We start from the raw sequence: 12,892 nt of genomic DNA on the forward strand, positions 1-12,892 counted from the left end.
GGAAATTGGATGGGCCGACCTCTTTGGTTATCAAATGCAGAGAGACATGATCTCTGTCTCCAAACAACTTCTGACATATGGAAACACGTGGTTTAAGAATACCTTCAAAATAGGTTAATAGAGTACTCGTGAATGTTTGGAAAAGAAGCCAGAGATATCATTTCTTTTAACAGTTTTAAAACTATTTTCTGGGTATACTTTGTAAATAAAATCTTAAAGCATGAAAGTATGTTATCTAAACCTAAGGGAGAGAAACAAACAAAAACAGACTATAAATTCGTATGGAAATTTTAAATCTAGTTACTCCAAATATCCAAAGTAACATTTCTTTCCACTTCTAGATGTTAACTACCAAGAGGGTTCTAGCCAGACTAACTCGACAAAGAAAATCAATGAATATCGTAACTTATTTTCCCTCAGACACATCTAGATTTTTTTATTATATCACAATGTATTGGTTTTAATATTCCTGAGAACTGATTTTTGGGGCCACATTTAAGTTTACGTGGTAACACTTAAAATTGATCCTTATGTCAGCATTTTTCAAAACACATAATCCTACTTATTATTCTGGTTTTAGCAGGAAAACCTTTCTCTAATGCTCAGACTCAGTAAGTACTGCGTTTTATGCACTGTCCTAGTCTTCTACATTTATTTCTCTTTTTTAACTAGTCATCATGATTATAATTAGGCGCTCAGTGTTTGCATTCGCTAAGATATAATCTAAGACGGCAAGGACTGTGTTGTTCACTGTGGTATCCATCACGGTGTCTCAAGGAATAAATGCTGAATGAATGAATGAAGGATGGATGGATGGATGGATGAAGGGTCACTTCCTTATCTGGTATTATATTATTAGGCCACTAAAGAAACTGTGGAATCTTATTTTTAAGGAAGATGGACAGGACTTCCCTGGTGGCACAGTGGTTGAGAATCTGCCTGCCGATGCAGGGGACACGGGTTCGTGCCCCGGTCCGGGAAGATCCCACATGCCGCGGAGCGGCTGGGCCCGTGAGCCATGGCCGCTGAGGCTGCGCGTCCGGAGCCTGTGCTCCGCAATGGGAGAGGCCACAGCAGTGAGAGGCCCGCGTACCGCAAAAAAAAGAAAAAAAAGGAAGATGGACAAGGTGTGAGTGCTCTGTAGACATTCTAAAATGAAGTAGGAACAATAAACTAAAAAGGGCCTATACACGTTGGCATTGTCTGTGATCTGTTTTATTTGAGGATGAGACCTTTGTTGGAATATAGATTCAATGGAATGTAGAGTTTTTATGGTGAATTCATTCCTAAGATTCCTAGCAATCTATCAAGCTCTCTTTTTAACCTCATATATGCCAGTTAGTTTTCCTCTCGCTCCTCTGTATGTAGATATTTCTCTCGGAGCACACCGCTCTCAGTACCACTAATGTAAAAGCAAATGACATATGCAACACCAATTAAATATTTATGCAACATACCACTGAAATGGTAAATACTGCCTTCTGCTTTCCATTTGTCATTAGTCAGGAGACGTTGCTACATTCTGCAAAAACGATATCCTACAACAGAGAAAACAGCCCCATATTTCACAGACAAGATATTTACGTACGGCACAAACTGGAGTTCAGCTGACTTTAAAGCTACTGCTTCTTGTTGCCGCCCTTGGACGTTTTTCAAGTCAGGGAGATTTTTATATTTGAATGGAAAATACAGTCTGTTTCTAGTATTTCCCATGTATTATTTACTTTAGCTGAACTCATATCAAGCTAAGAGTAAATAAATTATTTTTAGGGAGGAGAGGAAGAGCGTACGTTCTACATTTGTATAATTTCCTGATTTTGGTAGTGAGCTCCTTTTTCTCTAGAGTAATAAATAAATATTAAGATCAACTTAAAACTAAACATCTTTAAGTTGTGCTAATAAATAGCAAGAAAAAATTTATAACGTCAAAAAACCCTGGGTGTACAATATATTGATTTTTCCCACTTTAGGTTCAATTCAGTAGTCACTGATATGATTATACAGAGCTGGCTGGAGAATGAACTGACTTTTAAGTGATCTCTCAATTTTTTCTAGCTTTCTATATGATACGCTAGACATAGAAAACTAATATTTTCTACAAATTAATAGAGTTCATATTGAAAGTCAGGATGGAGTGCAAACATGACAAGATGGCCAAAACTCTGTGGGTGTTAGAACGGTGTACATATGTGAAAGCACACTTTCACCTATACAAAGTGCTGTCCTTAATAAAGAAAAAGCCACAACTGTCTAGACTGGCTTTGTAGTACATCTTTTCCTTTTTGAATTTACAGACTCAGAAGACTGCAGGAGTATGTTTTTATTATATTCCTCCTCTCCTAGAGGTAAACTGTTTTATTCTGAGCCATCATTCACCATTGAATCAGGTTTTAAAATGTTCTGAATTTTATGTATCCAAGGATAAAATAAAATATTGATATATTGATTAAAAATTTTTAGTTTACAATCTTCAGTTCTCTAAAATACAGACGATATATTCTTCTACATTGGGTGACGCCACATTAGTATTAAAATGCTACCATTCTATCTCAGACAAAATGCATCTTCTAAAAGTAATGCAACTAGGAGCTAAGGGAAGAAGCTGCAGTGAGAAATGGTATGTAATTCACTGCCTGGCTGTGCTCTAGAACCTGATAAAGCAGCGCGTTTATCATAGAGACACGTCCAAAAAGGAGCAAGAACGTCACAACACATTTTATTTTGCCATCTACATTTAAATGGTTAACTTTTCTCGAAGCATAAAGGGCTGGCTTATTTGTCCTCCTGACTCTGAGTTGCGTATATATAGCTAGTACCATAATCAATTTCAAGGTACATGGCGAGGCAACAATGTTCATAAAATCCAAACAGACAAAGAAGTAGGACAGACAACTGCTAAGGAATCATCACTGCCATGAACCTGGATTCGACACGTTATGTTTTGCTTGATCTAGGGAATGCTTATGTTGTTAAATAGCCTTTTTAGCAGACATATGACAACATCTATTTTAGGAATCAGTTGGTAGCAGCTGTTCAAAGTAAATAAATAACTACGTATGTATTTCTGAAAAGGAGTATTGAAAATGTGAGTAGTTCTCTGGTTAGCAGCCTATGTCAGAAGTTCACGAGAAAAACAATGCTGAGTTATCTCTTGTCATTGGGAAATGAGCCCACAAACCACTCCCTTACAAGTTCAATTTCTGTGGGAAAAAAAACTATTGGCGTTTTGGAGGGCAATATGAAGTGTGTGTTTAGGGATATAGGGTTTTTTGTGGGTGATGGAAGTGCTCGAAAATTGATTGTGGTGATAGTTGCAAAGCTGTATGAATATATGAAACGCCATTGAAGTGTATACTTTAAACGGATGAACTATATGGTGTGCGAATTATATCTCAATAAGCTGTGATAAACAAAAACCTTGCCATAGGGATTACTGGTTGGAATAAATCTGGCCCAAAGGGCCCCAAGTTGAGAAAATATGCCAGCATAATGTATTTTGGTACGGTTTTTGTTTTCTCTAGTTTTCCTTAGATTTAAATTACATGCGCAAATACTTTTGGTACTACTCTAAGGGGAAATTCTGTGGATTTTCAGACTCTGCTAGCAGTATATGGTCATGTTAATGAGGTTACATGTCCATAACGGTGTTATTTGAAGTTTGACTTGACTTTGTTGCAGTTTTAATTGGTGTTAACATAGTAATTCCAGCACATTTTGATCTGTATTTAATAACGCTTCAGTAACGTTTACACTTCATGATAAGATTTCTGGACATATTTCAACGTGTAGAACATCAAAATTTCAGGGTATCTCCCCCACAGGGAAAAGAGCATTCTGTGAGTAAAGAGCAATAATCAAGACACCCTCTCATTCTGTAACTGTGCAGAAGCAGAAGCAGAAGCAGTAGTAACCAACAGACCACTTCTTTTCTACCCATTCTTTGGTGAACAACTGTTGGCTACTGCCCATCTTTATACTTTTCTGATTTTAGAAACAAAGAAGAAGAATGAGTAAATTAGGGCCCAGAAAAAGTGGGACAGGTATTTTTTGGAAAGGTCTGTATCACTGAACTCAACCTTTGTGTTTGGGAATCAGAATTTTCATTGTCCAAGGGAACATCAACTTAAACATTAATGCAGCAGAGAATGATTTTAATTGGGAGCTCAGTGATCTAAAGAAAATCACATGTGACTCTGCTGAAAAGAGGTCTGCCACATGTACGGGCCTGAACATTTGATTTTCAAGAATTGGTATATGATAAATCGTGGCACATCTATTCCATTATGAGTCAGTTACAGTTTCTCAATTCCGCTCACTTCCCTATCCCAACATGGCTTCATGATCTCTCATTTAGACTAGTTTTGTAAGAGGTTGTCCATACTTGTACCGTCCAAATGGTAGCCATCAGTCACATGTAGCTGTGAGTTCAAATTAATTAACAATAATAAAATTTAAACTCCAGTTCCTTAGTTGCATCAGCCACATTTCAAGGGCTCCATAGCTACATGTTTCTAGTGGCTACTGAACTGGACTGTGTAGAAACATTTCCGTCATTAAGCATCACATTTGAGAGTGCTGGTCACAGACCACGGCAGCATCACCTGGGAGCCTGTTTGAAATACAGACTCTCGGTTCTCACGCTGGATCTGCTGAATCAGAACACGCGTTTACAAGATCCTCCGATGATTCCTAGGCAAATTCAAGTCTGAAAAGCACGAGTCTGGACTTTACGTCTTCGAATTACACATTCAGGGATGCCACTAGAGCAATCTTTGGAAAACATAAATGTGATCCTTTTTCATTGCTATGCTTTCATTTCTTCCCTATTTTCAGCGCTTCAAAAACCCCATGGGTAAACTGGCAGATTGAGATTGACATATAAACACTACTATATATAAAATAGACAACTAATTAAGGACCTACTGTATAGCACAGGGAACTCTACTCAATACTCTGTAATGACCTATATGGGAATAGCATCTAAAAAAGAGTGAATATATGTATATGTATAACTGACTCACCTTGCTGTGCAGCAGAAACTATCACAACATTGTAAATCAACTCTACTCCGATCAAAAAAAAAGAAAAAAATATTTTCTCATCCTGCCTTAAAATTAATTTCGTTTCATCATATGTGTTACTTTAGTTAATAATAATAATATATCAACATTGGTTCATCCATTATGGCAAATATACCCTACTAATATAAAATGTGAACAATAGAGGAAACTGAATGTGAAGTAAATGGGTATTCTCAGTACTATCTTCACAACTTTTCTATAAACCTAAAACTAGTCTAAAGTAAAATATTTTTTAATATTAAAAAAAAAAAAAACCCCATGGGAGGCAGTACAGTGTCCTGGGGTGGTTGGTAGTTCCCAGTCCAGCTTCCGTTGCTTACTGGCTATGTGACTTTAGGTGAAGCGCCTCTCTAGGCGGTAGATTCCTATTTGTTAAACGGAGACGATAACTCACGGGGTTGCCGTGAAAATGAACGAGGTGATCCACACACAGGGCTGGCACACCGGGAGCCTCCACGCACACCACTGTGGACTTTTCACGCTTCTGCCTTTCCACGCCTTGGATGACCTCTTCTCAAGGTCATCTCCCACCAATCATTCTGAGGTCAAACCTAGTGAACTGAACTCCTCTGCATTTTTCAAATATCACCTGCTAGATCAAGTCTTCCTCCAACATCTTCAGCCAGGAGTAGGTGTGTCCTTCTTTCCTTTTCTTTATTTGCTCATTCGGATCAAGTTGCTATGAAAGCATGTCCTGTTAAAAGTGTGTTTGCGTACATGTCTTTATCACTTGACTGAGAGCTTCTAGAATGAAGGGCTAATTTGAACCTCTAGCACCTAGTGGAGCGCCCGGAAAAATGTTGACCTAAAAATGGTTACTGAAAAACCATAAAAGTACCAGAAGAAAATTTAAGTGACTTAAAAAATAATACTTGGAGTAAATAAGAATTTTATAGGCATAACACGAACATTAGAAATTACAAAGGAAAGGGACTTCCCTGGTGGCACAGTGGTTAAGACTCCGTGCTCTCAATGCAGGGGGCCTGGGTTCGACCCCTGGTCAGGGAACTAGATCCCACATGCATGCTGCAGCTAAGAGTTCGCAGGCCGCAACCTAAGACCCAGCGCAACCAAATAAGTAAATAAATATTTTTAAAAAGCAATTACAAAGAAAAAAATTGATAACTTTGATTACTTAAAAAATTCTATATGGTATATGGCAAGACAACCAAAAACAAAGTTCATAATAAATCGGAAGAGTATATAACATATGACAAATGATTCATATCCTTAATAAACATGTGTAACTGCCCCCCCAAAAGAACAAAAGCCCCAATAGAAACATGGGGGAAACTACACTATTCCTACACATACATAAAAAAAATACAAATGGTCAATAAGTATTTGAAAAGATATTCAGCACTACCAGTAATAAATGAAAACAACAATAAAATGTTTTAATTTAAGAGATTGCCAAGGATTACAAATACTGATATTAAGGGGCACTGGTAGTTATGTAAACTGAGGGTAATTTGGCCATGGTCCTTTGGCACAGAAAATTTCTTTCAAATAATTTATTCCGACCAAAGATTTGATCGACGGAACCCAGCTGCACATATAAACACACACACACGCGCATAAGAGAACAGTCACTGCATTTTTTGGAAACCGGTTAATTTTTTTTTTTTGAGAACTTTTTTTTTTTTTAGATGTTGGGGGTAAGAGTTTATTAATTAATTTATTTATTTTTGCTGTGTTGGGTCTGAGTTTCTGTGCAAGGGCTTTCTCTCCTGTGGCAAGCAGGGGGCCACTCTTCATCGCGGTGCGCGGGCCTCTCACTATCGCGGCCTCTCTTGTTGCGGAGCACAGACACGCAGGCTCAGTAGTTGTAGCTCACGGGCCTAGTTGCTCTGCGGCATGTGGGATCCTCCCAGACCAGGGCTCGAACCCGTGTCCCCTACATTAGCAGGCAGATTCTCAACCACTGCGCCACCAGGGAAGCCCCCTGGAAACCGGTTAATTAAAAATAGCTGCTAGGGCTTCCCTGGTGGCGCAGTGGTTGGGAGTCCGCCTGCCGATGCAGGGGACGCGGGTTTGTGCCCCGGTCCGGGAGGATCCCGCATGCCACGGATAGGCTGGGCCCGTGAGCCATGGCCGCTGAGCCTGCGTGTCCAGAGCCTGTGCTCCACAATGGGAGAGGCCACGACAGTGAGAGGCCCGTGTACCGCAAAAAAAAAGAGCTGCTAAATGATGTTTAATGAATGATAAATGAGAAAGTCTGGTACAAAATGAATTAAAAATATGGGACTGTAGATGTATATGTGCATCGCGAAATATCTCAAAGGGCAGACACCAAAGAGTTAGCAGTGGTTACCTATGCAAAGGTATAACACTTACCTATGGGAATTAATTTTAACTTTCTTTCTTGGCCTTTCTTTTGTCTCTGAAATTTTTTATAGGGATAGGGAAAACAACCAAACAGAAAAGTCTGTCCCCCTCCCTTCCTCCCTTTCTGACTATCCTGAGATAATTTTATCTTAGAGAAGAGACTTGTTAACGCTACAGTATCTCATAACTTCTCATGACCTTACTGGAAGGTGAGAAAGAAAATTCTAGGCGAGAAATAATTTCTCAGGCCTTCTATTTTACTTATTTCTTAAGGCTTTGACTTTATATCGACAGTCAATATGAGGGAAGGGGACCTCTAAGGGAATGGAAACAAGAAAATTTAAGGATGGCTGCCCTTTTGCTGAAGGTTGTGAGGTCAGTGTGATGATGACATTGGTCTCCCATCGACTGTGGGGCTATCAGGCTGATCTGGCCGGACAGATCCCCCTCTCTGCTTTACGCACACACTCAATAGAAAAGGACAGCCTTCCCGGGGACAGAAGTGTCCTATTTTTTTTTTTTTTGAAGGGTAAAGGCAGTATCTTCACTCTCGAAAGGATTTATCATGCTAACTGATGCAGACATGAAATGCTTTACCTGATCTAAACAACAACAAAAAACCATCATGCTAGAGTGTTAGTTATTGAAGTACAGGAAGACCAGTGAAAGTTCTAGGTATATCTGTGCTTATTAAAGCAATGAAATGATGAGATAATTCTCTGATGATAAAAGTAATTTTTTGGCAAATAACACTTGGATTGTATCAGCTTAATTTCTAGGACAGTAACTGAATCTTAACAGATGTTCAACAAATATCTGTTAAACTAACAAAAGTACGTGAGTATATTAATTATATAATTTGTATGTTTCCATGTGGGGAAAGATAAAATCAAAGGGAGACATTTATGATAGTGGTACTGGTAGGTGTAAAGTGGGATGCTAACCACTAAACAGTCAAAACAGGAAATATGAAAAAAAGGGGAACATTTAAGTCTTTATTTTCGTCTGATATTCAATTATATTCACTGATGGATCCTTAAAGAGAGTACAAGGCTCATAAATAACAGGGATGTGATCTCACATTAAAATGCTATTTTTCTTCCTGGTCACGCAATGTAAATAAAATTAAATGGTATCAGAGTTGATATTCAAAATATTTAACAACTGGTGGGACACAGGTACGTAAGATCAGAAAGGATGTCTGACCACACATCCACAGCACAGACACTGAACTCTGACCGTGCATAGTACATATCTATCTGTTTAGCATGTACTATAGTAAAAAAAAAAAAAAAAATCCCATACAAATACACATGCTTAATCTATTACATCCCATTTGTGACCGGTGCGTTTCAGAAAGCATTTAAAATTCTTCAGCAGCACGCTGCTGACAAGTACGAGTAATGTATACAGTAACCAGAAGAGACGCTCTTCATGGCTGGGTAGTTTTTAGCTGAATACTAGCAATCTGTCTGTGAACACAGATTTCTGTTGTGACCTTCCTCGTGTCCCTCGAGCGTTATGGAACGGCACAGCAGTACATCATTAGTGTGTGATCTCGGCCAAGTGGCAACCCCTTTGGTACCTGGTTTGACCACTTTTACAAGGAGGGAGTTAACTTAGATTGAAAAAAGACAGAAAGGTTCCATCTCGCGTTCATCTCTGATGGACAGTGGCTGTACGAAGCCCTGCGATGACGATAACGAGGCTGTGTGCAGGTTTAGTGGGAAAGGGTGCCCGGATTCATTAGCGATGTCGACCACCGTCAAAGGATCGGAAGTCACAGTACTCCACATGCCACCGAGTTGCCAGCCCTGACTCAATTACCTCTAAAGTTCCTCCCTTCATGCTCTAAAATTCTATTTTCCTCTTAAATGACGTGACTCAAAATGGTTATTTCACTTTCCAAAGGACATCATTTATAACTAAGGGGTACTGTAGTTAATGATAGAAACTGGCTCACCACAAAAGCGTCATACCATTCTACAGACAGCCCTGTGATGCTCTTATTCAGCTGTAGAATTTCATGGGGCATCACACATCGCTTTGTACACCTGAGGATGCATCACTGGCTGTTGTTCTTGTTGGCAAAACACACAGCCTGTGATTTATCTCAGTGGACACCACTTGCATTTCGATGCGGCGGGCCTTTCCCTACACTTAGAAGCAGATCAAGGTCAGATGTGGTCATTTCTGACACTTGAATAAGCAACTTTCCAATAGTGTGAACGCTCATCTATGCTCTGAAACAGTTAGAGGAAAGGCATATTTACAACTTCTATTAGCAGCTCCCATCGTTTGGGTGACAAAAAACATGATCGATACCACGTCGGAAAAGCTGGCAAATCCACACAGAGGAGCGCGTGTGATCCAGCCGTTGTTTTATGGACGGTCGCTTCTCTAGAGAGTGTTTCCTGAGTGCAAGAGGATGGCCCTGAGCGATGGGTTTTACATTTAGACAGCCGAGCTGGCTGAAAGACAGTAACATCACAAGGAGCAGAGAGCTTCCTATCGACTGCCCTGAAGGAGATTCCTGCACAGAGTTCATTCCGCCTACAAGCGCATCAATTATCTCCTGGACATGAAATGCCACAGAGCTGCCCATATCTCACGAGGGACAGATCCGACACACACAGACACTCCACTGTGTGTCCAAGACAGACCTCGTGCCTCATGCAAAGGCAGCTTTTCCATCTATCTACGTATGATGGAGATTACTTAAAATACTCTGCGATTTATCATATATCAGTACCAGCCCCTCCCCCATGACATTTCATCTCCAAATACACACCTTGACCAAATAAATAGAGTTCTAGAAATGTGTTCTTACCTATAAAATACGACAGAAGTATTGCCAGGAGCACTGAGACCCCTACAGCACACAGGGCGGTGCATTTCCAGCTACAGTACTTTGAAGACTTCTTGAATTTAAAAGCACTTCTTGATAGGGTGTTTCTAGGTAGTGGCCGAGTAGGTGGCGAGTAAACAGAGCCAGATGCCATTGTGTATCCTGGGGTTGCAGTACTGAACAGTGGCGTTGTCCCTGTTCCTGTTTTGAATAGGAAATGCCTGCGGGATGGGAAAAAAATCATAATAAGATACAAATAGATTAAAATGTGAGAGACAGAGACGGCGAGGCATGAGCTCTCCTCTCTTTCCCTCTCTCTCTCTGGCTTTAAAATCATTTACTGCATATAATTCAAAAAATGAGAAATTAAGAAAATATTTTAACCAGAAAACCCAACTCAGAAAAATGACTCCGGGATGAAAGAGACTGGTTTGTAATGAACACAGGACGATTTATGCACACAAATGATTACTGCCCTTTCAAGCAGGTGTCTTGGGAGACCGCAGAGTTGTTCTAATCGTACCATTTCCTGCACAAAACCATTTTGGAAGTTCCCTTTATGAACTGCCTTCAGAACATCTTCACATTTCACTTAAGAAAAGTAATTATATTGCTTTATAGCTACGCGTGGATTTGCTCTATTTGCGAATATGTACTGCTACAAACACAAGCACACCCGATCACGTGGTACAGACTGATTTCTTTTCTGGACGTGTGTGCGAACTTTCTTATCCTTCCCCTCCCCAATAAAGGGTACCGTCAAGCCTGGCCACAGGCAGTGGGTCAGTTCTCCAGGGGGGCAAACTAATCTTATCTTTCGCTTATGTCAAACATAACCAGGAAAGTAAACCTGCTGGAGGGAGGGATAGAGAAAGAAAGGACTCACAGAACACTTTCTAAAACCAGCCTAAATAAATGAAGAGGTTAGTGAAGCAAGTTGTTAGATCAACTACAGAAAGATTCCCTAATGACTTGAGCCAAACGACAGTGGGGTAAACTGCCTCTAAGGAGCGGTCTGCTCTCTTACCTTGAAAATGTTTAAGCAGAAATTTGAACGATCACACGACAGGAGTGCTGTATAGGGAATTCTTTAGGAAAGATGACTCGTTTTAAGATTTCTATTAACAATAAAAGTCCCCAAATTTAGAAAAAAGCACCATGTTTTTCATGGATTACATTTCATATTATGCTAGTATCTGATTGTGTATTTAGTTTGTGTCCCAATATTTACTATCATTTTCCCTAATAACACATCCAATTAAGTCAACAGACTACTCTCTCTTTTCTATGCAGGAGGCTATGGGAAATAAGCTGGAATATTCCACCACGGTACAATACAGTCTTTATGCAAGATGATTTTAGATGGGTCACAGCTGACTATTTTAAATTGTAATACAATGTACCTATTTTAATGGGTATTAGAAAATACATTGAGTATATCAAACAAGTTAACGGGTTAAAAGGACAGAACTTGGAAGCTAGATTGCTGAGGTTCAAATCCTGCTTTACTACTAGGTATGTGTCTTTGGGCAAGACAGCTAACCCCTCTCTGTGTTTTGGTTTCTTAATCTGGAAAATACAGATAGTAATAGTATCTTCCTGTCGGGGTTATTATGAGGCTTATATGAGTTAATACTTACTGTAGTGTACTTGGAATACAGTAAGCACCATGTGCTTCAGAAATGAAAAAATCAAAGTCATAATTTTACAAATATTATTGTTTATGAAAGGCTAACCAGGTATTTAAGTTACAGAGTCCATTTCCAGAAAATTATTAAGTGAATAATAGTGTAGCTGGTGTACAGATATGGTAAAAGTCATGAAAGTTTGCCTGACAGGTATAGTGGAAAAAATTCTAGGTTAGAAATCAGAAGATTGAGGTTTAAGTTCCTGGTCTAACATTTCCTCCTTTTATGATCCTATTTTCATCTGTAAAATGATTTACTTATCTCACAGGGTTGTAAACCAGTTAATGCATCTAAAAATGCTTTGTCAACCACAAAATTAGAACAGATGCAAATGATAAGTAACTACTTCTGTAAATTATACTAGCGACTGTATTGTGAATCCATTTTCCCCCACGGAACAACTTTACAAAACAAATTTTAAAGTTTATAACCTTAATTAAATGGTATGTTGGAAGCAGTACTGTTAGCACCTACTACCATATTTATATTCAGCATAAGTATTAAGAATGTGGGCTCTGGATCCGGACTGTCTGGGTTCAAATCCAGACTTCACCTATAACTATCTGCACGAAGTTTCTAAGTGGCTCAAATCTTCTGCGTCTCGGTTTTATCATCCATTAAATGGGAATACTAGTAGTACCTACTACATAGGCATTTTATGAGATTAAATGAAGTAACCTACGTGAAGTGCTTACATCTGGCACCAGGGAAGTGCCGAAGAAGCATTAGCTAGTTTTCTTCCCAAATTCACTCACTGGAATCTATATTCCAAAAGACCCAAAAGTATCGCTTGAAGACTTTCAATCCCAAATCAGAATATAACACCCTCACAAGCAATGTCTACAGAAGGAATTCCCTGGTTTACAAACTTGACATTGGCGATCCCACACATGGGAGGGCACATACGCTGGAGAAGATGGAGTGTGTGGTACCAGGGAGGGCCCCGA

General features: G+C 39.4%; 1 protein-coding gene across 2 annotated transcripts in view; it reads right to left on the minus strand.

Annotated features, from left to right (window-relative positions):
- The window catches only part of TENM3 (teneurin transmembrane protein 3), a 319,503-nt gene that overhangs the window by 147,937 nt on the left and 158,674 nt on the right, over window positions 1-12,892 (minus strand). For both annotated transcript variants that reach the window (XM_073798728.1, XM_073798729.1), the window contains one exon: window positions 10,240-10,478. In XM_073798728.1, coding sequence (XP_073654829.1) covers window positions 10,240-10,411 — 172 coding nt within the window. In that variant the 5' untranslated portion in view covers window positions 10,412-10,478. The remainder of the gene's footprint in view (window positions 1-10,239; window positions 10,479-12,892) is intronic.

The sequence above is a fragment of the Tursiops truncatus genome, chromosome 21 (assembly GCF_011762595.2).
Source record: "Tursiops truncatus isolate mTurTru1 chromosome 21, mTurTru1.mat.Y, whole genome shotgun sequence".
NCBI lineage: Eukaryota > Metazoa > Chordata > Mammalia > Artiodactyla > Delphinidae > Tursiops > Tursiops truncatus.